The sequence below is a fragment of the Pararge aegeria genome, chromosome 4 (assembly GCF_905163445.1).
Source record: "Pararge aegeria chromosome 4, ilParAegt1.1, whole genome shotgun sequence".
Classification (NCBI taxonomy): domain Eukaryota; kingdom Metazoa; phylum Arthropoda; class Insecta; order Lepidoptera; family Nymphalidae; genus Pararge; species Pararge aegeria.
In genome coordinates, this window is record NC_053183.1 from 11905212 (window position 1) to 11932983 (window position 27772).

At 34.7% G+C, this 27772-nt stretch overlaps 2 protein-coding genes across 3 annotated transcripts in view; one reads left to right on the forward strand and one right to left on the reverse strand.

The window, feature by feature from the left end:
* LOC120637664 (methylcrotonoyl-CoA carboxylase subunit alpha, mitochondrial) overlaps positions 1 to 27772 on the forward strand; it is a 328715-nt gene that overhangs the window by 117956 nt on the left and 182987 nt on the right. The window lies entirely within an intron of this gene.
* The window catches only part of LOC120637662 (cyclic nucleotide-gated cation channel alpha-3), a 77238-nt gene that overhangs the window by 2205 nt on the left and 47261 nt on the right, over positions 1 to 27772 (reverse strand). The window contains exons 5-9 of one of the 2 annotated variants that reach the window (XM_039909590.1): positions 12412 to 12555; positions 3012 to 3204; positions 2016 to 2116; positions 1804 to 1941; positions 299 to 466 (exon numbers count right to left, since the gene is read on the reverse strand). In XM_039909590.1, coding sequence (XP_039765524.1) covers positions 299 to 466; positions 1804 to 1941; positions 2016 to 2116; positions 3012 to 3204; positions 12412 to 12555 — 744 coding nt within the window. Of the gene's footprint in view, positions 1 to 298; positions 467 to 1791; positions 1942 to 2015; positions 2117 to 3011; positions 3205 to 12411; positions 12556 to 27772 lie in introns of both variants that reach the window. The other variant, XM_039909591.1, reaches the window with a different exon arrangement.

Consider the following 27772-nt stretch of genomic DNA (forward strand, 5'->3'; position numbering starts at 1 on the left):
GTATGAATGAATGCTTTAAACGATTTTTTGCTTCGGCTCCCTTATGATGTTTTTAAAACATGTAACCTGATGCGTAGCGATTTAATAACAGAGTAGTAAAGAAATCTCATTGTTTCTTGAATATTATTAGTGGATAATCAAGCAAAGGTCACCAGATATAAACTTATAAACGTTGTACAGCTGGAGATTTGATATGCAATTTCTCTATATGTCATCAGTAATTAGACATTAGAAAGAAATACAAAAATGATTTTAAATAAAACTGTTATTTTGAACGGAAATGAAACTAGTAATTCACCTTTTTCATGAGGTTTTTTCTTATATTTCTCAAGTCTCTTGACTGCTATGGCCTCGAGGCGAACTCTGGCGGCGGGATACTCCTTGAGCACGTCCCACATGTCCTTCTTGCTGAGCACGAACAGATCCGAATAGCCAACAGATTTCACTGATGCTGTCCGCCGGTTGCCTGTCGACGTGTCATCCACACACTCCGTGCCACACGGCACTCGGGTAGCGGTCTTATGAACTCTTTCGGCTTTGTTACACGCGTCGAACTCAAGCCAAGAAAGTTCAATAACAACAAAATCACAGAAAACTATACATACCGAAGATAAGGAATAACTTGCTCCAATCGATTTTAAGACAGAAACATAAAGTACACTCAAACAAAAATCCTTCTCATTCAAACGAGTTACAAACTCAAATTGAAGATGTAGTTTAAGAGTCATAACAATTTAAAAATAACTGTAAGAAGCTGATTCTATCGAGGTTGATTTGTGCTTCAAGACAAAGCGTTAAGGGTTTAAAAGTATGGTAAATAAGAATGAACATTTATTAGTAAAATAACTAAGCACTTCTACAAGTTTTGTAATTCCTACTTACGGCAATGATAGTTTAAATTAAATAAATCACTTATGTAGTCGGATAAAATAAAATAAAATATTTAATCAGTAAATATAGAACATTAAAATACCGTTGGGTAGTGAAATGCTATCACCCCTTTTGCCGCAAGATTTAGACTAAAAATTTACGATGTTTTGGCATAAGATTGATCAAACTACGTAAATCGTCGTTACCTTGAAATTACTTTGTAATTATTACGCGTGTTTGCTTTTTGATTCCTGATGTGTGGAATCTAGCGGTCTAGGGTAGTAACATCTCATTTCCGTAAGGGGTTTCATGCACCAAGAAGTCACGCCAAATATATGAAGTATTCAGGGAGGATGCAAAGCGGTCGGGGACACTGCCTTCAATAAAACCAAAGGAGATGAATCTAAAAGCAAACAAACCACATGATCGACGAATTTGTTGCCTACGAATCATCAATATGAGAAGCAAAGTCGAATGGAATGTAACAAAATCAACTTAGCTGGCCTGCATACATCTCAATGAGTTTAACGTTGAAAAAGTAAAAAAAAATTAAAAACCGTTGGCATATTGCAATTTTATGCGAAATGAATAATTGAAAATGCATAAAAAATGTGATAAAGAAATAATAATAAAATGTAAAGCTGTTCGTTTTAACAGTTCATCAACAAACGACATTAACGCTATTCGATTTCAATTTTTCGTTTTATATTTCGTGGTAAAAAAAAATCTTGAATAAATACATTCGAAGAGCGGTAATATGCGTGTGTGAGTGATGTCCCAAAACCTGTTGTTAGCTTCGCGGCCGCTCCCTCGGCCTGATTGCAGCGTCTCCTCGAAACGTTTGCTTTTGCTTTTAAAAACTTTCAAAGAATAAAAAGAGTAGAATAATGGCGTGGCGTCTCGGGCCGTAGCGATATTTACCAAGTTGTTTACCTGCCGTGCCCATGTTCAGAATGGAAATTTCGCCAAAATAAGAACCCGCCCTGAGTGTTGCTAACACTGTCTTTCCGTTGTCGCCGACCACGGTTAGTCTGCCTCGGTTCACTATGTACATCTCCTTGCCGACTTCACCTACAGACAATGTTCTAATTAGTTGAGTGCTCATATAAAATTTAACCACTGTTAGATCAAAAAATTATACTCACCTTTCCTACAGATGTAGTCGCCAGGTGAAAACAAAACAGGCCGAAGTCGCAACACAAGCTCGCATAGAAATCCTGCTTCGGTATTTTGGAATATCTCCACCCTGGTCAAATGTGGTGAAATTGATAAAAAACATTCTACTGAACATACGCAGAACAGAAGTATAACTTTATTTCAGCTATGAATAAAACTTTTCATAAGTCTGAACAATGCAATAAGTACATGTTACAATTTAAACATGTGTAGCAATAATAGAAAATAAGCACCGAACGGGAGCTCTACGAGAATTCCTTTTTCTAGGTTAATTCGTATGAATTAACAATTTGTTCATATTTTGCTATAAATAACATGATGGAATTTAAACTAAACCAAAGAGAGGCGGCGTTTAGGTGAAAAACAAAATAGCTTGAAAGAGCCATTTGGCGACAACAATTTACGGATCGTATGAAGGAACACTATTGAATTATTCATGGACGTAAAAAGCGAATATTTCTGTTTTTTAATTATACGACACGGAATATTAAACACTGACTGCTCCTCCTGACTTAATACCTTGTCCTTCGTGACTTGTTTTGCATGGATTAGCGGCAGTAAGATATTTGCTATTTTCACTTACACATTTGTTTACATTAGTAGAACAATATACACTTCATTTTATGAGCTGGTTAGATTTAACATCATTTTATGAGCTGGTCAGATTGAACATCATTTTATGAGCTGGTTAGATTTAACAACATTTTATGGGCTGGTTAGATTTAACAACATTTTATTAGCTGGTTAGATTTAATGAATTTATAGGGTAGATGATAATAATAGCCACATACATATATTCTGAATTTACTTTACATAACTACTAATGTGAACAAATGTGTAAAATATTAATCATCTCCATACCATCACCATTTAAAATAAGATCAGAGAACACTAATTCATCAAGAGGTATATAAAGAATGAAATTAATATCTTTATTCAAAAAATGTAACAAAAGATAAACCTACCTCTTCAGCGTGTCGAGATGAACGTTGATTGCAATTTCCGCTTTGAGTTTATCAGGGAGGCAGGATACCGCCTTCTCTTCATCTGAACACTTCTGGGTGAGCCACAGATAATCAAACCACTTGATCACCTTCACCTGCAAGTGTGTTGGTACCCGTCGCATTCTCATATACGTCTTCACTCCGTCCAATTTTGCTATAAAAAAACATACGAAGTTATTACTTTTAGAGTTTTGCACCAAAAAAGGATTTAAAGCATACAGACCCGTTTTTTTATAGTAATTCAAATTCGAAATTCATATGTTATAAAAGCGTATACCCATCCCCACAAAGGATTTCTGTAATTTTCTCAGAATTTATGCCCGTTTCTAGTAAGTCGACTGTTTATATCGACTTTTTGTTTATAATTACTTATGTTTTGTTTAGTAAAGATTAATAATTGACCGACCAAGTAAATGGAAAACCATATAAATAGCAACATTTCGTATGGCATGCAAGGAACACGTCTTGCACCGTGCTGCAATGTGTCCATCAAACGGAGGTAGGTGTTAAACCTCATGTGTCCGTAATAATACCGACGACCACGCCGTGATGGCAGAAATATGCATGGCGGTACTGCTGCTTTTTGAAATCTACTACTTGACTCTTGATATCTATCTAATGTTGTCTTATAAACACCTACGAATATTTATACATTGTAGGTAAAAGCGGCGATAGCCCAGTGTGTAGAACGTCAACTTGACTTTCGGGGGGCCCAGTTGAAATCCCAGCACGCACCTCTAACTTTTCGTTTTTTAACTAAAATATCACTTGCTTCAACGGTGAAGGAAAACATCAAACAGGGAAACCGGCATGTCTAAAAGTTCTATATAATGATTTCAAAGGAGTGTGTAGTCCACCAATCCGCACTGGGTCAGCGTGGTGTACTACGGCCTGTACCTCGTGGGCGGAGACCCGTACCCTGTAGTGGGCCGGTTATGGGTTGATATGATGATGATGGTGATGATAGGAAAAAGAAGTAGAGGAAGAAGAAAGACCAAAAACGAGATTGATGGATCGTGCGAAAGAGGATATAAAAGAAGTTAAATGTGAGTTGACACGTAATATAAGTACATGTAAGTATAAAACGTCGTGTTTTGCTGACATTCCATAGTGTAGGATAAGGGAAAGAAGAAAGTTCACAGCGCCTCTAAATAAGACATCATGAATTTGTCTTATTTACTTTACTATCGGCTCGCAATTAAAAACTTGAAAAAAAAACAATTTTTTTTATTCTCCTACAAGTTAGCCCTCGACTGCAATCTTACCTGGTAAGTGATGATAAAGTCTTAGATGATAGTGGGCTAATCTGTTAGGGAGTATGGTAGTCATACCCCAAATCGGTTTCTACGCGACACGCACCGAAACTCTAAATCGCTTAGCGGCACGTCTTTGAGCAACATTGTGTCGATCTGTTTGGTGTAGCTGTAACGCTGCGTTCGTTTAAGTAAGAGGTTTGATCGGTCGATCCCTGACAGGTGCAATTTGGTAATTTATTTGATGAGTTAATTATTTATTTTGAAATATTTATTTATTTAGTACCCATAACACAAGCTACGCTTACTTTGGGGCTAGATGGCGATGTGTGTATAGTCGTAGTATATATATTTAATTATTAATATAACGCGGTAATAAATTTAAAATCGAATAAATTAAGAGGTTTTATCAAAAGTTAACTGAGACGATAATATTAATAAGAAAATTCGGTGAACAATTTATGAAAGCTCCTTATCAGGTTTAATCAGCAATGAAAGAGATTTATGTACACACAACACTATGGCAGTATTTCTTAATACGAATCTGAGTAATTAATACAATAAACAAAAACATTCATTAGTAACTTGAGCTATAGTAATCAAAAGGATTTTTTATTGTATTGTAACTTTGTGGTCTTACCTTTTGTGTGTTAAGTACTTAGCCATGCTTCACTGACAAGGTTTCATCAATACAACATTCTAATTTAAATAAATTCTAAGACAAATAATTTTGCTTGCCAAGTTTACTAAAGTTAAATTGTAGAGTTTCAGATTTCCCGATTCTAATCAGTTAACGTTCGGAAAGTTAGTTGAGTTAAACTGGAAGCACGGTTTCGTGTATCGGACACAAAGTTTTACTTTTCAAGAAATAATTACGATCTACAGTTTATTTTTGGCGATATACCAATTTTTTAACATCAATTACTGATCCCCGCTTGAATTTTTAATTAAACTCACTTTAGTTCATGAAACCAAAATTAAATTGAAATATTTGAATTTTTTAACGTAGCACATACATTAAATTCCACTTTAAACAAAATCGAATTTAGATATAATATTTTTTTAATGTAACTACAGGTAAGCGACAGGGTTGAGAGAAATTCAGTATTTATATAGATTTCCCTGGCGCTGAACGCTGTGTTTGTTTTTAAGTTAGAGCTTAGGCCATCTGGCAATGACATATGGAGCCGAGACGTGGACACTGACAGTCGACCTATTCGACAAATTTAAAGTTGCGCAACGCGCTATGGAGCGAGCTATGATGGGAGTCTCTCTTCGGGATAGAATTCGCAACGACGAAATCCGTAGAAGAACCAAGAAGTGTCAGTGGGCGGGTCATGTCTGTCTTAGGACCGATGGCCGTTGGGGCAGACGTGTTCTGGAATGGAGACCGCGAATCGGTAAGCGCAGTGTGGGACGACCTCCAGCCCGCTGGACAGATGACCTTAAAGGCGGCTGGAAGCGGCTGGATGAGAAAGGCAGAGGACCGTGTGTGGTGGCGCGCTGTTTGAAAGGCCTATGTTCAGCAGTGGACGCTTGTGGGCTGTTGATGATGATGATGTTCTGGTTCAGCCTTCAACTGAGGCTAGTAATCATCCTAACGACCAGAGGGAAACCAATTAGGGGTAAGGGCTTAACATAGCTGTCATACTCCATAATCGGTTAGTGATAAAAAAAAATGAATTAATATTTAGAGATTAATTTTTCATGACCCAGGTAGCAACGTAGCTTCGCTCTTATAAAGATTAATTGTATAAAAAAATCGTTAGGCGACGAGTGACCGTCTTTTAAAAATAAATCATGCAAAGTTGTTGGTACAATTAAAAGTTTTCTACAGCGTGACTGAACAGAAGCGAAAAAGCTAATAAATACTCTTTGGAAATACTTTGGTTAAACTTGCGCAATTAGCTAAGTCTATCTTTGGAAAAGGTGTTGAGAATTTTCTAAGGATGGCAACACTGGCACATTAGCGAAAATGGAAATATGTCATGTTACTTAGCATAATAACAACACTAATATCCGAAATTAAAGTTGGTATTTTAGAGCAATTTAGCATTAATACACGTAGCCGCAATAATAAACTGGGTATCCGAAATTCAATGATTAGCACTATTTAATGTTCGCATAACAAAGCCTAATATTATACTCACTTAGGCTTGATTAATGAGCAACATTATATTCTAAGCAAATAAGAAAATTAATAGCTAATTCTGTTTAGCGTGCTGCAGAGTGCACACATTTGCTGTAATTTAATTTTCCTCGTGGACTTTTCCGGAAATAAAACACGTTCACGGCACGTAAGTATCTCGAAAACCGCCAATAAAATTTTTATTTGTTTCTCTACTTTATTTCCCACGTTAATTATAGGTTGAAACAGATGTAACAGTAAAACCTAACACCCATTAGTTGTTACTGCATTCTACACAAATGAAAAAAAACTTAAGAGATGGAAATATAGGTAGTGAAAGAAAGAATGAAAGAAAAATCGTATTTATTGTCACACATTTGTGTCATAAAATTGTTAAAGTATAAAAATAGAAATAAAAATGTGTGACAAAGGAGCTGGCTCAGTATAGCTGCATACTAAAACGCACAGCACTGGTTTTCAGCCAGCCCCATTATAGTGCTAATAAGTTTACTTCTCTTTTGTAAATATAATACTAACGAATAAGTTTTGTTCTAATTTTTGCATATATTTTAAAATATACCAAATAATAAATATACTACTCAATATCCTAATATAGAGTATTGAATCGTATAGCACAAATAAATTATGAAATAAACACAAATCTAAATTCGAAATACAAAGGGCAGTGATAGCTTAGATTCGACGTCAAGACTAGTCCAACAATTTGAATATAAACTAGGTACTTATTGCCGGAGTGACTGCACTCTGAACTGTTCTATTCTAAACAAGAAACCAACCTTGTACAATGGCTTCCAAATAGAGGCACTCACTGTGTTACAGCATAAAGACCATAATGGAATGATAGCTGTTTTATAGTTGACCGCTTTGCATGACTCTCATCATGCCTACAGAAAACGTTGTCCAGAACGGACACACAGCCTGTCACTGCGAAGTATGATTATTCGAGAAACGCTGTTTGCATTTTCCGTATGTAGATATGTAGAAACTACCTGGTACAACAATTCTCTGTTTGATTTTGTTACAGATTGTACTACCTCACTTGATTGAGATCTCGTTAAGTTATAAAAGTAACGTTCATTCAAATGTTCGTTTCCGAAGAAGAGATTGTCATGAACCTTCTTCCTCTATTTTTAGCTATTGTATGTAATAAATTATTGTGTTCTTTATTTAAAAGGTATAATTTAAAAATGCTGTTAGCTATTATTTATTTTCATTTATTTTGTTAATTAATGTAACTATGTATTATTTTGTATTTTATGTATTATTTTGTAGACAAAATAAACATAATATACATATCTACATAAGCTATATCATATTTGTCAAATTCTATTCTTAATTGTGATTATATATTCTCAAGATGTGCCCCGCGGCTTCGCCCGCGACATTACGGGACACAGTGTACTGTGTCCCGTAATGTAGGCTTGGTAGGCTTTGCCGGCGCGGCTGACGCACGGAGGTAGCGGCCTTCGGGGAGCGAGCGCACAGAGCGGCGTGCAGATCGATTGCAGGCGGACGAGCGCGGTACCCTCCACACCCTCTGGGATGGGGCGCGCCCGACTTTCACCGAGCTATTTATAACATTCAAGCCGCTGACCTATTTCGCTGCAGCGCCACCGAGGAAGGTCACGGATTCAGCCTGCTCTCTGTCGTCGCGGCGCCATTGTCTTTTCAACCGAGCTGCAGTGCTAATTAAAGTTGTTGACACTTTGCCGCTTTCTGTGTATAAAATGCCTATCCTTGCTTAGCATTGATCGTGGTAGTTATATTTGCCGCTGTTCTCTTTTAATTTTATTCTAACGACTATTTATAGAGCTTCTAGCCGGTTGCGCATAATAATACGGGTACGACACGTAATTATGCTGAATAAAATAGAATTAACTGTTGTGTTTTTTGGTCATATTATGATAAACAGATCTTCCTCTAGTCTTAAAAGCTTCGGGCGTGACTAGTTTGCTCCCTACCGACAAAGAAGATCCGCTAAGTAATTAAGCCTTGCTGCATAGAAACTGTTTAGTTTTATGGATTTAATATTATAGCAATTACCATCAGGAGAGATTGCATTCAAGGGCTAACTTAAAATGAATAAAAAACTCACACAAAAAAGTTCTTATATTCGAGAAAACGTTTTTTTTTATACAGTCAATGTCGTGTAATACGATTTGGGGTAAAATTGAATTTCAGAATTGGGGTAGGGTTTGGCAATAGTGCAGGGTAATTGCGGCGGTAGAGATTGTTTCGTCGCGCCAGAAGGGTCGAGAAACTGTAGTCGGGGGTGGGGACAACGCACGTAGCCGCACGTGCCGTCACGTCTACCTGCTTAGCGCTTTAATGCCTGCACCGAATAGGGTTCCGAGTAATCCCACTTTGGTTCCGCAGTTTTGACAAATGACTTATCCTTTGTGGATTAACTTTGTTATAATACATTTTCAGCGTTATTTGGCTATATTTTTTACTAGCTGTTGCCCGCGACTTAGTCTGCGTTTATCTTTGTTATTAAGGAATCTCAAAGGAACAGTTTAGTTAAAAGATGTGTGGCAGTAACAGTAGCAACAAATATTCGTAAGCAATGTTAACTGGAGTCTGTAAATGGATAGCACCAACTTTAGATGTTCGAAGGAGAATTTAGTGAGCGTCGGTTTAAAATTCTTTTTTTTTATAGTAATAAGTGAAGGACAAAGCAGATGGCCCACCTGATGGTGAATGAAAAATCGGATGAGATAAAAATTTCACCTACTTTTGTTTCTACTGGCGATCTAATAGAATTTTAAAAAACAAAAGCTGCACTCTGACTTAACTATGTTAGTTAGATAAATACGGTATTTTGTGTAGGTTGTAATGAGTACTTTAATTAGTATCTACATATTTTTTATGTATCACATTTTCTTAAATATCTCCAATTTTTTTGAAAAATAAATTATAACCTATTACTATGTGATATTATCTTTTGGTGAAGATATAGTTAAAATCAGTTAGTAGTACTTTCAGAGCCTATTCGGTACAAACAAACCAACAAACAAACAAAAAATCTTTTCACTTTATAATATTAATTATATACATATAAAGAAAGAAAAGGTTTTTTTTATAAGGCCAATATATACATATTATTACACATTACCATGTCCTATTGCAATAAAGACATTGACCAAGTACCGGTTGCCACTCAGCATCAAGATTATTGTCAGCTAGTCGCGGTTACCTACAATGTGTCTGTGTGTTTTTGTTCATACCCCTAATCAGTTCTTACACAACATCGTGCCTGAACCCTTAATCGCTTAGCGGCATGTCTATGTCAGTAGGGTGATAATTAGCCGAGGCCAAAACCTCCTACTATAAATAAAACCACTTCCATAGTTCAAGCAAGATCTATTATTGGGAGTAGCTGAATTTATACAAGGCGCCGCAAGGTTCTGCACCTCTATGTGGTTGATATACCTTCAAGATGTGAAGTGATAGACATCAAGTGCTTTGCTTCTTCGTTTCTGACACGCTAAGATCTGGAATGCCCTATGGCTTGCTACACTACCTATTATATGAGTACCTGTCTTCTAATCAAGGGTAAATAGACATCTTCTACCCCACTAATTTATCCCCTCTTGGTAGGAAAACCAAAGAACCCACATAATCTTGAAACCATGCTGTTATGTGATACGCAATTATAACATATTGCTGCTAGAGAATGCGAAGTTTTCAAAATATATTTATGCCGCAATATAATAAAAAGAGATCATGCTGAATCAAGTTATGTTAGCCGGCAAGGTTAATATAATCCGTTATTTATGGGTCGCGTGCACTGATAAAATAACATACCGTAAAATATATACATATCACGAAATATTACTCTCTCGTTGGCTAATAAGTTCAGCTAATATTCCGAGGACCTAAGTTCAATTCAATTAGTTTGGATTAAAAATGTTAGGTTTCTGTGATGAAGTTTTCCCAAAGTACCAGCCCAAAGAACTTGGCGTTTAGCGGCTCGGGAAGTTGCTGTTTTGCAACCCCCTTTCTCAGGACAGCACATTACGCGGTCCCAGTTTTTATGACTAAGAAGTTATTTTATAATTTTAAAGCAACTTATATATTATCTATGTAGTTTATTAGTCTGTATAGGTTTGCATTATTATCTCCATCTCCCTGGGTCAAGTTTCTCACTGGGTCCCTTCGAAAGGTAGCCTGGAAGAGATCACTATTAGTGGCAAGGTCGCCTTTTGCTTTTTAATTATGTTTATTTTGTCTTGTTCTTTTTATCCGTTTGTATGCAACAATGTTATTTAAAATTAGAATGTAATTGTTTTAACCCATTACCGGCCCACTACAGGGCGCACGGCCTTAACCCCTTCTCTTCTACCAGAATGAGTAGGGGTTAAGGCCGTAGTCCACTAAACACTCCCAATGCGGAATTGTGGACTCCACACACCTTTGAGAACATTGTGAAGAACTCTCAGGCATGCCGGTTTCCTTACAATGTTTTCCTTCAAGGTTGAAGCAAGTTCTATTTTAATTGCTTAAAACGTGCATTACTTGGAGAAGTTGTAATTCCTTTTAAAAAATATACGTCTCTAACCACAAATTTCTTTCCTCCATGTAATCTTCCCATTTCAATATGTTAAATAACCGAAATCGCTTCATTAATATCGAATTGAATTTCCCAAACATCAAAGACCAAACATATGATTACAACATTTCAACAATTCGTTCGTTCGATAAATACGTTAACATTCAATCACGATCATAATTGAACGCGTTGAACCCGACGTAGGGTGAATTATTGTGCCCAAAATAAAGGTTGTTTACTACAGCCATAAAATGACCCGCGTGATAGAACCATTGGATTTATTTGTAACATGTAATTTTACTGTAACCTTAGTAACTTTGATCGTATTGTTTAATAATCTATAATAATAACAATGAAGCTGAAGATATGGTGTTGTGTTTTGACCACACTATATTCTCACCACTAGTCGGATTACGATTTTTTTTTTTTGCATTCCTATATTTTTAAATGGAATTTATGGATAAGAAACTTTATTGAATCTCTCTTTTAAGCGTTAACCCCCATAAGAACCCGATGAAGAAGATAGATAAAAAAGTTTCTAGAGGAGTGTAAGAAAAGTTTTTAAGTTTTCAAGTCGTATCGATGATAATTAAGGCTCTTTAGATCGACATTAAAAATGGTAAAATATAAGGCTCATGATTTGATGATGACTAAGGGGTTGAATGGGGGATGAAAGCTCACTTAAGCGCGCTAATATCTGGACGAGAATGGTCAGATTATAAAAAAAAAAATGCAATGGCACTTGAAAAAGGCTATGTAATATTTAACATCACGTAACGACCCTTATGTTAGTTGGACTTAGTTGGACAATGGGTGGGAGTTGATTTGTAGAAGAAAAGTTTGTACAGGATTTTGCTTATACCGAGCAAATGTAATCGCATGGGAATTCCTTAAGGCGAACTTACACATTGCTTACGTAAAACTTTGCTAATCTTACGCTGAGCATAAGCTAAGATGTAAACATATTAAGTTGCGTTTAAATTTTAAAGTTTGCTTAAATTATAAGGTGTTTATCCGAGGCAGCGTTGGTAGATGAAAATCCCCACTGCTCCATAGATAACATTCGAGTCACTGGAAATACTCAGCGCAAGGTGCAGTTTCAAAGTTCTTACAACGACTAATGTCCAGGGCATCTGTAAATGTACATGAACATACCACTCGTAATACCTAAAGTAACAGATCAGTGAACAGCCATTGCGAGTTCCAAATTTGATGGATGAATGGAAGGTTGGATGCCTGTATGGATGCATGAATGGATGGATGGATGGATGGATGGATGGATGGATGGATGGATGGATGGATGGATGCCTGTATGGATGGATGGATGGATGGATGGATGGATGGATGGATGGATTGGTATGAAAATTGATAAAATAGTTTTAGTACTAAAATGTATTAAGAACTTACCCTGAAACTCTTTTCTGGCAGTACTGACGGATGTTACGATGTTCGCGACGTGACCCAGCACCGTTGCAAAGAGCATCAACCCGAACATCAGCTGAGCTATTACGTACACGTATTCCCCTTTACTCCGTGGACGAGGCAGATCACCTGTAATAATAATACTATATTAGTTACAAGGTATTGAAGAGATTTCTTCTGTATTTGAATCATTTTTAGGGTTCCCTATTACCAAGACTCCGCTATCTGTCCGTCTGTCACCAGGCTGTATCTCGTAAACCGTGATAGTCAATGCAAACGTGCAATTTATATATTTACTACCATAACCGTATCATACATACCGTTTAAACGAAAAAAAAAACTATTTATGTATAACGAACTGAAGTTCTTTATCTAATAGGTCTTTATCATAGAAATTGTTATATTTCTGACTGGAACGATCGAATTTTTTAACTTCATAGCTCAACATTAGACCAGGGCGAGTTTGGAACCCTTCTAACTTAAGTTTTAAGTTAACGAATGCAGTTATCACCATCACTAACATTAGTGTAACATGTTTAATGTATGAACGCTTCATAAGTGCCTGTAATAGGTCTACATGAATAAAACATTTTTGAATTTGAATTTGAACTCCACTGGCGCAGCGGGCAGTGATCCTGCTTTCTGACTTCTGGCTTTGGGTTCGATTCCCAAAGCCTGGATTTTTTTTGTCATGAACACAAATATATTTCAGTGGACTGATTTTTCCTTCTGGGTGTTTATCTGTATATTATGAATATTGAGGATACATTACTCATAAAATTATTCATCAGTTTTCTTAGTATAACACGCTACGCTAACTTTGGGACTAGATGGCGATGTGTGTTGTAGTATATACTCGTATTTATTTTAATTTTAGTGTTATTTCTGGTTTCAATAAATATTCGTTATACGAAGGTATTCACTTATCTGCTTTCTGAGTCCAAGGCCGTGGGTTCGATTCCCACGACTGGAAACGTTTGTGTGATGAACATGAATGTTTTCAGTGTCTGGGTGTTTATATGTATTTACGTATATTATTTATCAACATATTCATCAGTCATCTTAGTACTCATAACACAAGCTACGCTTACTTTGGGGCTAGATGGCGATGTGTGTATTGTCGTAGTATATTTATTTATTTATTTATTGTTTCCTTTACTTTAATACTACGCAAGACTACAGCTAAGGTGTGCATCAATCATATAGATTCTTATGTATTAGCCATGATTTCATATATCTTACCCTAGTGGCTCCATGTTGGAAAGTATCAATGTTCCAAACAAAGTTTTCACTTGAATAAAATTTCAGTTTCATAATGTTATATTAAAATATTTTTCAACTTGTGTAAAATCGGGGTAGTATAAAGAGTGGCACAATATAGAGACCCATTTCTTAGTCAAAAGACTTTTTTCTAGAATCGTAACTGATGCTGTATGAATAACAAAGGCCGGTACTCCCTACAATAGGGTTTTCTACGAAATGCATTTTCTTTGTTCCGCAAAATAAAGTCTTTTTATTGTGATAGTGCATTATTTCATTACGTAGGTAGCAGGCTGCTGTGATTTTTCCTTAGCGGAACAACAATATCATTAAGTGAAAATATGTTACTTTTACAATTACCGTTACTAGCTCAGTAATTTTTTTTATTTTTACTAATCCATTCTTACGTCTCCATTGACACTTTATTGGTTTATTTATTTATTTTGTTAGTGAGTATTAAAATCAAATAGTAATCTACATACTTATTTTAAATGGCGTGCATAGAGGGTATGCAGCTGTTATAAAATCAAAAGAAAATCTCCAGTAAGAGTTAAAAAAGTGTTTATAACTCATATATATATAATTTATATATCATCTGCATATCTTGTGCATACACTCTATGCACGCCACTGCTTATTTTCCCTGATAATTGTATAAATGCAATAGTAGGTTTGTCCTAGGCTACTTTCAAAGGTGCAAAAGATCAATATATCTCTATATCTAAGTGAAAACTTTTTACCCCCTTTTTACGAAAATTACCCGGTCGGAGGAGTATGAAATTACCCACACTTATCCCTACTAATATTATAATTTTTTTTAAAATTCTTATAAATGCTTAAAAATAAAATAAAAAACACTATTAAAATTTTATAAAAAAAAAAACGTCCACCCTCCGCTTGCGGGGCTTTTGAATGCCCAAGCAACCGGCGGACAGGGTGAGGAACGTCCTCACAATACGCGCCGTTTCAAGGACTACTGCCTTCTGTATCCGACCCTTGATCCAACAACCAAGCGAATGCTTCTTAAGATGTTGGTCGAAGCTTTTCGCGAGAAGACCATTGACTGAAACGACGATCGGAACAATAAAGGTCGACTCAACATTCCACATGGCGGTAATCTCGTAAGCAAGGTCCAATTAAAATTAATAATTAATTAATTCCGTTTCAATTTATTATTACTATCTGTAGGTTCCCTTTTCCCGTTATATTCTTAGGATTAAGCGATGGAAGACTAGTGGTTAAGACTTCGGCATTCCTTTCAGAGGGACCAAGTTTGAACCCCTGCATATACCACTTGCTTTAACGGTGGGGGAAAATATAGTAAGGTATTATGGATGCCTAAGAGCTCTCTATTATGATCTCATAATCGTTTATTAAGAGTTAAACCTACCAATAGGCATACATATAAATACTTAGAATATACATATAAAAACCCAGACACTGAAAAAAATTCATGCTCATCACACAAACATTTTCCGTCAAAGGTACGTGCGCCGGGATACGAACTCGTCATGTACGACATAAATTAAAAAACCGTCGTCCACTACGAAAGTGTATCTCTAAAGTCTACTCCTAAAATGGTAAAGCAGGGTTATAGATATTGTAAAATGAATGTTTAAATACATTCAACTGCATTATATGAAATACCTCTAAAAGTGTTAGTAATATTTTTTGAAACTACAATTACCACGTTAACACGTACCACGTTATGAATCGGAAATACGAGCCGCTTAATAACAAAGCTACAATACAATTGTACGCACATCATTAATTCCATACATTGAACTTAAAATCGTGATCCCAAAGTGTACGCACACTTGTCGGCCGTTTTCCGTTTTACCGCACCGCTGTACGCATAACTATTTAACCTGCTATATGCGAACGGTTTCAGCATACAAATGGCCTTTTCACGTGTTTTATGTTCAAAAAACCAATGTGCCGTGCATGGTAATGGTGTCGTGGCGTTAGCGGATACCCGTCAATTCACCTTCACGATCGTTTATGAACAAACCAGATCATGTTAACGGATCGGTTAAATTCAAACACAATACTTCATTCGCACTTGAGTGCTAATTTTCTGGAACGAAGTCGAGTTTATTGCAAGAAGTCATCACATAAGGCAAAAACGTTATGCCTCCGCCTTTCGAATCGACCTTCTTCATGCAGTGGTGAGCTCTGTGGTCTTATAAGTGGAAGGCTTCGGGTACGTTCCCCGCAGGGGCAATTTAAGAATTTATAATTTCGGAATTTTCTTATTGTCTCATATGCAGCCTAGTTGCCTAGCCTATAAATTCTCGTCAAGTGCTGACCGCCAAACTTGTTTTCATAATATGAATTTTTCCGATGATCAGAGTATTTCAGAATTTCCTTTCTGAAACGCTTGTCCCGACCGCAAAAATTTTCTGTTTTTATACAAATTTTTAATACAATGAAAACAACATAACTAACCATTTCAAACTATGGATAGAACACGTTAATCCCTACTTAATATTATAATAAGAGTGTATATTTGCCCATCTTTCACGCAGCGAACGAGCAACAAACTTACATGGTCTATTGTATATAGATATTGTAAATGAGAGAGTCGAAAGGCTACTTTTTATTCTAAATCTAAAGAGTTATATAAAATAACTTGAATTTTACCTTTTCATGTAATATAACTGAACGTTTCGTATTCATAATTGCTATTAAAATGTAATGTTTTTAAATAGCACACAATACCTATGTTACTTTTAATCTTGAAAAACGTATTAACATTATAAATGCGAAAGTGTGTTGGTCTATACATCTTCCACGCAGCAAATCTACATTTGTTGATGAAGGGATATATTGCATTTGACTAGTAATTTAAAGCGTAACCGAGGGTAGTGCTTGTTTTATAATAGACTAGCTGTTACCAGCGTTATTCGTCCGTAATTATATTATTTTCCGGGGTAAGAAAAGTAGACTATGTTACTTTCTGTATTTTCAACTCTATGCCAAAATTCTAGTTGCTTAGTTAGGACGTAAAGAAAGGACGAACTAACAAACACACTCTATTACATTTATTATATTAGTTAGGATTAACGGGCCAATGCACACTATAAAGATTGAAACCATGAATTACTTATTAGAATTTAAAATCATTGTATTTCAAGTATACACTTAAAAAGTAAATGAAACAATGTTAAATTTAAAACCAAATCTAAGTTTATCGGCTGATTGTTATTTTTGAAAGAATAAATAAATAAAAAAAAGAATATCAAAACACAAACCCTACCAACAAATAATTTAAGGCAAAGATAATATCTATTTCTACTTACCTCGGTAGAGGTTCAAAGCCGCGCTCTAAATTCGCGCGCATTTCAAAAAATAATATACCACATTCTAACTTCTTTATCAGTCCTTTCTTTCTTTATCCGGAAAACGGACTTATTTTGGCTAAAGGTAGGTTCTAATCGTCTCATGTAAAAAGAGCATCACGCCAAAAACCTGATTAATTTCTATCTGAAATAGAAAGCCTAGTCTTTGTTCTAATTGTAAGTGTGAAAATTTCCTTTTCTTTTTACGCTACAACAGTTGTGCCACTAAACACTTTTGAGTAGATACTGAGTGGAGGGCGGTACGGGCTCTGACTAAAATAAATAAATAAATATATAACAACAATACGTACATCGCCATCTAACCCAAAGTAAGCGTAGCTTGCTACGCTTACTTTGGGTTACTTTCTGGGTTACTTGCTATGGGTAATAAGATTACTGATTAATTAGAATAATATACATAAATAAAATTTACAGATAAACACCCAGACACTAAAAAACCTTTATGTTCATCACGTTAACATTTCCCAGTTTAGCTAGGACATGAAATTCAATAATGTCCTAGTTTGACATTCATTAATTAGAAATTCATAATGTATTTCAAAAACCCATCATAAATATCTTATCAGTTAAATAACCTCCTTATGACTTCAATGTTTATGTGACATTCGTTACCGTAATAAACAACAACCCACAGAACAACAAAAAATATAATTATAAATATGTAAAGAAATATATAACGACTAAATTTCACAGGCTCTTGGGCATCTCGAGAAATGTTTTGCGTATAAGTGCCTTATTACCGTTAGGACCTTCCTAAAAGTTGGATCATTATCGGAATATTAAGCGGGACCAAGCCAACGCTGCCTGTTTGTGACGGTTCTAAATGACGTCAACCCTCATTTTCTAACGTAATATTTTAAAAGGACACCATCTCTATTCTTTGTATCTATGGATACAAGTTCTAAAGCAAACATAATGGAATCAACAGATTGGGATTATAGGTAAGCAGAATATCCCTGAGAAAACTGGCATTTGGTGATTTTTGTAAACGTTATTTAAAATTGATACCAGCAACTGTTTTTTTTACACCGAAATAATATTCACGGTCCATTTTCACTTATAATCGCTGAATGAATGTGCTATAAAACCTAAATCAAGTATATTTTATTTGAATAATCAGGTTTTCTTGATTACCATATGAAAATAGCATTGTAAGATAGTCCCTGGGATAGCAAAATTGGAATTATATTAGTCTTGCAATACACCGAAAAGGCCACACACTCACGACGTGATTTTTTTTTCAAAACCTCTTAACTTAAAAATTTGGGAGTCAGATTTCTTCTAGTGCCTGAGCATCTATCAATTAAAAAAGTTCATCAGAAAATAACGTCTAAAGGGATTAAATTGTAGTTGAAAAACCTAAGTTTACTAAGGAAAGTAAAAGTAGCCTGTTTAGAATAAAAATATATAAAATTTTCAAAAGACTAAAATATCCACAAATCCGATCATATTACCACAATTTGACATTTTAAATAAATAATAGAGTGATTAATATTCAGATTATATTCAGATGTTAAATTGTAGCTAAGAGCTTTCAAATACGCCAATCGCCGCCAATAGGAAGCAGTAAATTAGTTCTATTTTCAAACGGCGGAGAATCGTGCGGTTAGCCGAAATGACCACTGGAACCGATACCGCACCGCCTTGTGGTTGACCGTTGCATCAATTTGATCTCAGGATATTAATTTATACGTACATCTATAAAATAAAAGTTTTATAGAGCATATTCAGTTATGACAACGCAAGCTTAAGTTGCTGAGTGCTGCTAAATGTTGTTCTTCTTTATTACTGACTAACTGGTAATTACACATACATTTTTCTTTAAAGTGTCAAATTGACGAAAACATTTAAAGTATATTTTTCTTAATTAACTTGAGATATTCTAAAAAATACTTTCTATGTAGACATAACAGAGTATTTTTGTTATGTTATACTGTTTATTATCTCATTAACTGTGTTTTTTTTCTTTCTAAAGTGTAGGTAAAAACACGCTAAGTAACGTACACAATAAAAAAATAAATTCGAAGTCAGTTTAAATTCAATAAAAATATTGAATTTTAAACTGAACTCGAAGAAATCATGAAAAACCGCTAATTTCAGCTCTCTACACTTTGTACTTTTTGCACTTATTTATATACGAGTTTTAAAGGAACTAAAATTAGCATCACCAAAAACTATCAAGTAAGTATTAGTTCCAAAAACACTGGTATATGACATGTGTCGATTCAAATGGTCATGGATGGGTAATTTATGGGCAGCCAGTCCAGTGATAAATTAATCAGTTCCGTATCCGTACAGTATTTTAATATACTTTTGCAATAGTCTCTTCGAGCACCACACAAGAAACAATGGATTGAATGCGAAAATCTCATACAACTCGATAGCTTAATACATATTGTTAGACTTAGGTAAATATTAGTATTGGTCCAACTTTGTTTACAAATCGGTCTACTACAAACCGATATACAGGTTCATTTTACGTGACCAAAGTCGAAAGCAAAGGCTGGTATTATATTTTGCAGTTTATTGCCTATTATTTGTTTTTAATAAACCTAGGAAACACCTTAATCCTTTGCTAATGATTTGGGTTATGCGTAGGACAAAAAAACGTATCACCAACTTTTAGTTGACACATCTAAACTTACGACACAGATTCGGCGGTGCGTAATGTTAAAGCAACTCGTAACTTGACACATGAAAAAAATATAAACTCTGTTTCTTTTAATAACCTTATATCCATAAGAAAATGTCATAACACAAACACAAAAAAGCATACCTTATGGTACAAATCATAGGCAAGTTAGGTTATATGAGTATCTTAATGAAAATCGATTGGTTAAAGGTAAATGTATGCTTAGGAATCTTCTAATATATATTTTCATTTGTTCTATAAGTGTTCTATAAATATTTTCATTTGTTAAAAAAATTAAAATAAAAAAAATTATTTTCTGCTTATACTAGCAGATATATTTATAGTAATAGATTTAGGAATTCGAATAGCAGAATTGGAACTTCTTTTGTGGTGATTTAGAAGTTTTACCGATAAAAGTCAATTTGTTAAATAGAATAATTGAGAGTAGAAAATGGAAGGTTAGATCAACACATGACAATATCACCTTGTCATTGAATATTATAGAATGAAACGTCAGAAAAAATATTAATAATTTAATAATTACAAAAGTAATAAATAAACAAGTATATTTAGAGATTTTCAAAAAACTTATTTAAAATATTTTTTTCAAAACTGTTGAATTTTTGTTCACTTTACTATTCACAATTGATCTGTTTGAAATTATTGGAAATAAATAATCCTTATTTATTCATTTTGCCATTAGCTGGCGTATAAGTCAAGAAGCATGGAGTAGTATATGACATATACTAACGACCAATCCAAATTATTATTTTTAAATAGCGGAAAATACACAGACGTCTGACGTACGCGTTACTTCCGTTAAAAAAAAATATGAGTTACTCCCTTAAAGAAGTTTTTAAGGCTAACTACCTTCTTCATACTAGAAGTTCTAAGCCTCTAAGAGCTGCTTAAAAGTAATGCACCCATAAAAGAAAAATAAGCACGAAAAGGAGAAGCACGATGCTAACAAATTGTATTTCACGCCAGAAGTGTTACATACTCGGACACTTAAATACTTACTCGCCACTAGCTATGTTTGATGCGTGCTTCTAATAGGGTTACTTTTTATAGTAAAACTAGGAGACCCCAGCTACGCTGTGGTTTTAGCGTTGTTGCGAACAAATAATTCAGAATAAAATAATATTGACACATAAACTATCCTATCTCTTAAAGTAGGAACAAACAAGAAATAAAGAAATAAAAAAAACTTAAAATCTTTTCGGTAGTTTCAAACATCATGACACTTGAGTTATATATATTGGATAGAAGCAGGCATTACTTTGCGGAAACTCATAATATAATATGAAAATTAAGCATTTCGTGGAGTATAGCAAATTAGAGAGTAAGAACAGCAGGATAATCTGTATGGAATAATTTCTTCAATCCTTATACTCCACATTCTTACATCCTCAGGAGATGTTGTCTTTACAATGAACATTTTAAAGTCAACATATAAATATTCATTATTCATTGTAAAGTCAACATCTGCTGAGGATGCTCCGGTTTCGGAGCGAAACGTGTGCAGAGGGTACATTGCTGAAGATCTATTTGATGTGGAGCATAAGGATTGAAGAAATTATAAATTACAGCATACAGATTCTCCTGCTTTTCATAATAAGAATTATATTTAATAATTAACTGGCTTGAGATAAATAAATAAATAAATAAATAAATATACTACGACAATACACACATCGCCACCTAGACCCAAAGTAAGCGTAGCTTGTGTTATGGGTACTAAGATGACTGATGAATATTTTTATGAATTATATATACATAAATACTTAGAAAATACATATAAACACCCAGACACTGAAAAACACTTAATGCTCATCACACAAACATTTTCCAGTTGTGGGAATCGAACCCACGGCCTTGGACTCAGATAGCAGGGTCGCTGCCCACTGCGCCAGTCGGCCGTCAATTGGCTTGAGATACTAGCATGTTTCACACTACTCTTGATTTAAAAATATAAACTAGAAAATGTTTATCAAAAGCCCAACGTGTACACGCACCGTTTTTTTAAATGCCACAAGGTCCGTTTTGTTTTTATGTGACAAATTTCATCACAATCGGTGCGGCGGTTGATCATAATATATAAGGTAATAATAACAAAAAAATCAACAACTAAACAAACATAAGACACACTTTCGCATTGATAATATTAGGATTGAATATTGAAAATGAACACGCGATTTAAAAACGTTTAGAGACTAATAATGAAGTACGCTTAAGAGTGTTCCACAATTGAATTTCGCTTACCGTGAAAATACTGAATATACGTTCGACTTATGTTGCAGACAGGCGAGCAGAGACAGCGTTATACATGATAGATGGATACCGCCTAAGCAGATTAAAATGCTCTCGTAGATATTTTGGAGAACGTAGATCATTGAGAATTCCATATAAACAAGCAAGAAGCTTTAGTATGTTATTAAACTTTTAATTTATTTCGAACAGTTAACATAATTAAATACCTGAATAATTAAAGTTGTTGGTGACATATTCTGCTAATGGGCCCAATCCAAAAGTAATGAGTCATGTAATTACTACAATATGAGGTAATCGTGGCATTGGAAACAAATAAAGAAATAACCCATGAACCGACATTAGAGCAGCGTGGTGGAATTAAGGTTTCCTGTGAAAGAGACATTATGTGAGAGCATCCGCACGGTTGAATCAATTTTTACAGAACTATCACGGGCACGTATGGTATTTTGTATAGGCTGATAAATATTTCGGAAATCCACCCGATGCAGAGTTTGAATGGAGATTAACAAATTGTATAACCTTTATATAAATTAGGAATAAGAAATCTGCAGCTACATAAAACCCTATTTTATATAGGTACTACTATTGGTCCCTCACGACATCGTCCGCGTATGAGGCAACCTTAAATGGAGATTGAAAATTGTATTTACCTTTATATAAATTAGGAATATGAAAATCTGCAGCAACAAAAAACAGTATTTTATATACCTACTACTAATGGTCCCACGCGATTTCACCCGCGTATGAATTAACCTATGTTGTCGCGGACTGTGTTTTAGAATTTTAAAGAGGAAGAATTCCATCATACTTACTACTTCCGTCGTTTTGGCGGTACGTTTATCGTTTACACATCGCATGCATTGGAATCTCTCAAAAAGGATATTTTCTGCCGTTTTTGAAACATTTCTCATTGAGTAGCGTGGTTGTGGTAGCTTTTGGTCGTAGCGTGATGGTATGTAGCCTCAAGCCGATAAATAGACTATCCAACACATAAAAAAACAAAATTCAAACGAGCAGTTCCTGAGATTCGTTCAACCAAACAAACTCAAAAGCTTTAAAATATTAAATAGCTGACCCGTGCTCACTTCTTAGGGCTTTAAACATATTTACTCGTGGTAAAATAATTGTGAATGTGGTTCGGTTAGTACTGAGTGCTATGATTTATTTCCCGACTTACAAAAGGATGGTTTTATTTTGACTGCATATGTATGTATGTATTTGCATGCCAATTTGGCTTTATAACCAGGTTTCAAATAAGTGAATGAAATGATTATGATTGAATAAATTATGTTTCTTTTTATTGTTCAAAATTTTTCTATATACCATATAGTTTAGTAATGTTATTATTTGGTACCAAAATATTATACGGTTTGACAGGAGTTTCAACCAGATATAAAGCCGACATAGATTATTTCTAAGTCTCTTTCAGAATTCATGATTTTTGATACTTGTCCAATAAACGTGACCTTGAGATTTAATATATATTTTTAATAAAAAAACTACTTTTTGTCAATTAAATGTAAAAGTAATACATATGCTGTCGCTGCCTTTTTTGGAGACATTATTAAGCTATACAACTTTTCTTTAGAACTCGTACATCTCTAATCGTCAAGGCAGCGTTCGAAACGTTTTTTTTCCGGCTTACTATGCAAATCCGACTACCACGAAAAGTTATTTTCAGTTTTCAGTCTATGGCACAATAAATGTCGCTTTATATTGGTGAAAGAATTTTCAAAATCAGTTGTGTATACCCAGAGATTACTGAACAGTCTCAAAACTACACAAACTACTACTAGGTACAAATTTTATGTCTTTTTAATATTAGCATAGATGTTTTTATTTAATACAGGGTGTGTTTAACATTTATTCAATTGGTTACAATACAAAAATGTTTAAGACCCTGAGAAGATGAAGAAAATTTAAAAAGACACCTCATTCGCAAAGTTTCTTAACACGCTTATGCACCAGGCTACATATTCCAAAAAAACATTACCGGCCCACCTCAGTCGGATTAAAAGAGACGTAGGTACGTAAGTTCATTCTATCGGATTTACAAAAAGTTCATTCAGGTTACTTTTATCATATTGTATTCATAAATAAACTTTCGTTCAAATAACACCAATTCTTTAACCGCCAATTTGATTTTAACGTAGTCTGTTAGCTTAATGTTACACTGCTATTTTTAATTTCTCAACAAAACTCAAGTTTTTGTAAATTTGGTTTTCTATTTCTTTTAGCTTTACAACTTTTACAGAAGGGATTTAGATTAAGATCGACTGAAACATAAACGTGCATAGACATATTCTAGGTAAGCCAGCCCAAATCTATAAATAATAAATAAATATACTACGACAATACAACACATCGCCACCTAGCCCCAAAGTAAGCGTAGCTTGTGTTATGGGTACTAAGATGACTGATGAATATTTTTATGAATTATATATACATAAATACTAAGAAAATACATATAAACACCCAGACACTGAAAAACACTTATGCTCATCTCACAAACATTTTCCACTTGTGGGAATCGAACCCACGGCCTTGGACTCAGAAAGTAGGGTCGCTGCCCACTGCGCCAGTCGGCCGTCTAGACGTCATTACTGCTTTCTGCTGTAAGCCTGTTCCAATACAATTTTATCTTTGCGTTTTTATTTATAGTTTTATTTTGTTGCTACAAGTCTTGTTTATTGATCCTAGCACAATGTGAGCTCGTGATTTTCTAGGTACGTATTGAGGCCTGACTGCGCCGGTTTCACTTTAGAAACAAAAGTATACACCGCGTATATATAAACTTGCAAATAAATTTTATTTTAATTTTAACGATTTAATTGCAAAACTGTTGCCCTGAAAGCAGTTTAACGCGTTAATAATGTTAGCTTTCAATTCAATCACATTTAGTTTCAACGGTGAAATCGGGCCTACGTTAGTTAAGGAGTTCGAGTAGAAGTTACCTAATCACTTTGGTCTCGTTATCGCTCCATAGAACCTTAAATATTGATAGTAAAAAAAGATGGCAATCGTTACACTAATTTTGAAAACTGGGAAAATAATTAAACTTTTGATGACTATAACTTGATAATTGCCAGATATTTTACTAAATTAACTATCAAGAAATATTTAAATTATTGATTCACAGCCAATGATCATGACAATGTGTCGGTGGGTATCTATATATGTAAAAGAGAAAGTGTGTGAGTATGTTCCGTATATGCTTCGAAACGGCTAGACCGATTTCAATGAAACTTTGATAATTTCGATTTGTAATGTATGGTGACGATCGGAGCACTCCTATTTTTGAACTGTTAAACTGACAAATACATTTTGCTTGTCAAACGCTTTTATTTATTATGATGATATTCTATTGTTGGGTGTACATGGGTGTAGATAATGATCTTCACCTGCTCGAGAAGAGAATAGAAGAGAATGAATACGGAGAGACATAAATGATTTAATATATAATGAGCCGTAAATAAAAATTTAATGATGTAAGTTTATTGTTTAAATAAAATAAAGCATAATCTAGCCAGGCGAAGCGGGCTGGGTACGCTAGTATTGTTATAAATACGAGTGCATTTTCGATACACTTAAGTCTTGTATTGAGACTCAGACGACACAAATACACCTCCTGACTCGTTGTCACGAGGTTGAAAATCATAATGAAATAATTATAAACAACTTGGTCTTTTAAGTATAGAACCGATTTTAAAATATTGCAAATGTTCACGATATCCCTGAGCAATACAAACAATTTTTCAATTTAACTCGAGGGAAACTGCTAGGTAAACTAGTATTTTATATTGTTTACACCGAATACACAAGAATAAAAGAAAAAAGGCATCGCTTCACTGTTTTATCCCCATGTTTCGCTCGAATCAATGTCAGGTTGAGCTCCATATAGTACTTTATCCGACACCTGTGATTGAGACACGTAAAAATGATAAATTTTAGCTCTTATATTCTACGTGACATAGATTGTAAATAAAACAATTTTTTTTTGTCTTTCATTTTAAATGTATACATTAAGTAATAAAACTTAGTAAATCTTTTTGGGTACATTTCGTGTACGATGGTGCAAGGTGAGATTTGGCTGTGATAAATTATTTACGGTCAAAGAAAGCAAAAATCTATGCATTATTCAGTTATCAATTAGCATTTTGACAACCGAATGGCAACGGAACTGGTAGTCATTTTAACTACCTGGGAGGAAGAACAACTTGCTCAACTGGAAACATGTATTTAACTGTCTATATACTGATTAAAAATTTACTACACTTTTAAAATACATTTTACATTACGGTTAATAAAATAAATGTTTTGCTAATAAAAATATTCTGACAATATAAGAAAGAAGAAATAACCATGATCTTCATTTATTATTCATAAAGTTTGTTTTGACTTTTGATACGCTGGTAAATAAGTCTTCAAATTTTCGGTTGACCGTAGAAAGAGGAGCAAATTTGAATAAAGAAGGAGGAATGTATATGTTTATATGCGGTGGGTATAAAAAGCATCAAGCTTAGGTAATAAGTTTTAAGTCATGTAAATCCTATGAAGCCCCATTTACAATTTCTCATACTAAAATACGGTTTTTTTTCAATTTCACTGCTTCTTTAACAGACATATATAATACAAGAACAATATAGTATGAAAATCAATGTAATTTTTCCGTCTATAAAACCTTTTGTTATTGGAATTACCGATGTTGAAATTACAAAGACTTTAGTCTAACAGAACCAAGGTCATATAATATTTTTTTGTAATCGGATGAGAGTTTCAGAAGCCATAAAAACAACACAAGCATAACCTATGAAACTTTGACATTGGAAATACGAAAAATTTACAATCAGACTTTTTATAAGAATCACCGCAACAATCAGAAAAGTATTCCGAGTTTGTTGATTCAGTATGATGTGCCTGAATAACTCCTTTTACCTGGATATTCTAGTAAAAGTAATTTTATAATTTCCATTAGTGATTGATTAAACTTATACCTGGAGAAAATGTCAAAATTATAAATTTTGAAATGCATATAATAATTTCGGAATCGACAGGATTTAAACCTGCGACTCTCTGGCAATCGCGGCCTGAGCGCTTTCCCACTAAGCTACGGATGTCCTACCGCCGATGTTTCTTATTTAAAATTTTTAATAGTGATTTTACCAATAAAACACTAATCAAAATAAAATCTTGCTCTGACATTTTAAAAATTTTAATACCAGTATAAGTATTCTCAACAAAATTTGATGCTGTTTGCTAGAAACCAGTTTTATTTTTATACATTTCAAGTCTTATTAATAACCTGTCAGGTTCACATTATGGGCCATACAGTAAGAGCAGTGGCGTGCACTTCATACATGCACAAAAGCACTGCATACCCTAAAATTGAAATATAGCCCGTATAAGAGGAGGATTTTTTCCATTTTCCTGGTGTATGCATACCCTGGTAAGCAACCCAGTGCACGCCACTGAGTAAGAGAGAATGTCACAGCGAAGCCTACTTTTTCCAAATCATTTTCATTTTCTCCGTAGTCTTAATTATAATAAACATAATAACCTATGGTATCATCACATCACCTAAACCAATTGACGTCCACTGCTGGACATAAGGGAGCCGCTTGCCTCCAACGGCTCCCAGCTACTCGCCTGATGTCATCTGTCCACCTCGTTGGGCCTACGCTGCGTTCACCGGTGCGGGGTTGCCATTCCAGCACCTTAAGACCCCAACGTCCATCGGTTCTCCGAGCTATGTGCCCCGCCACATTGCCACATCAGCTTTGCGACTCGCTGAGCTATGTCGGTAACTCTAGTTCTTCTACGGA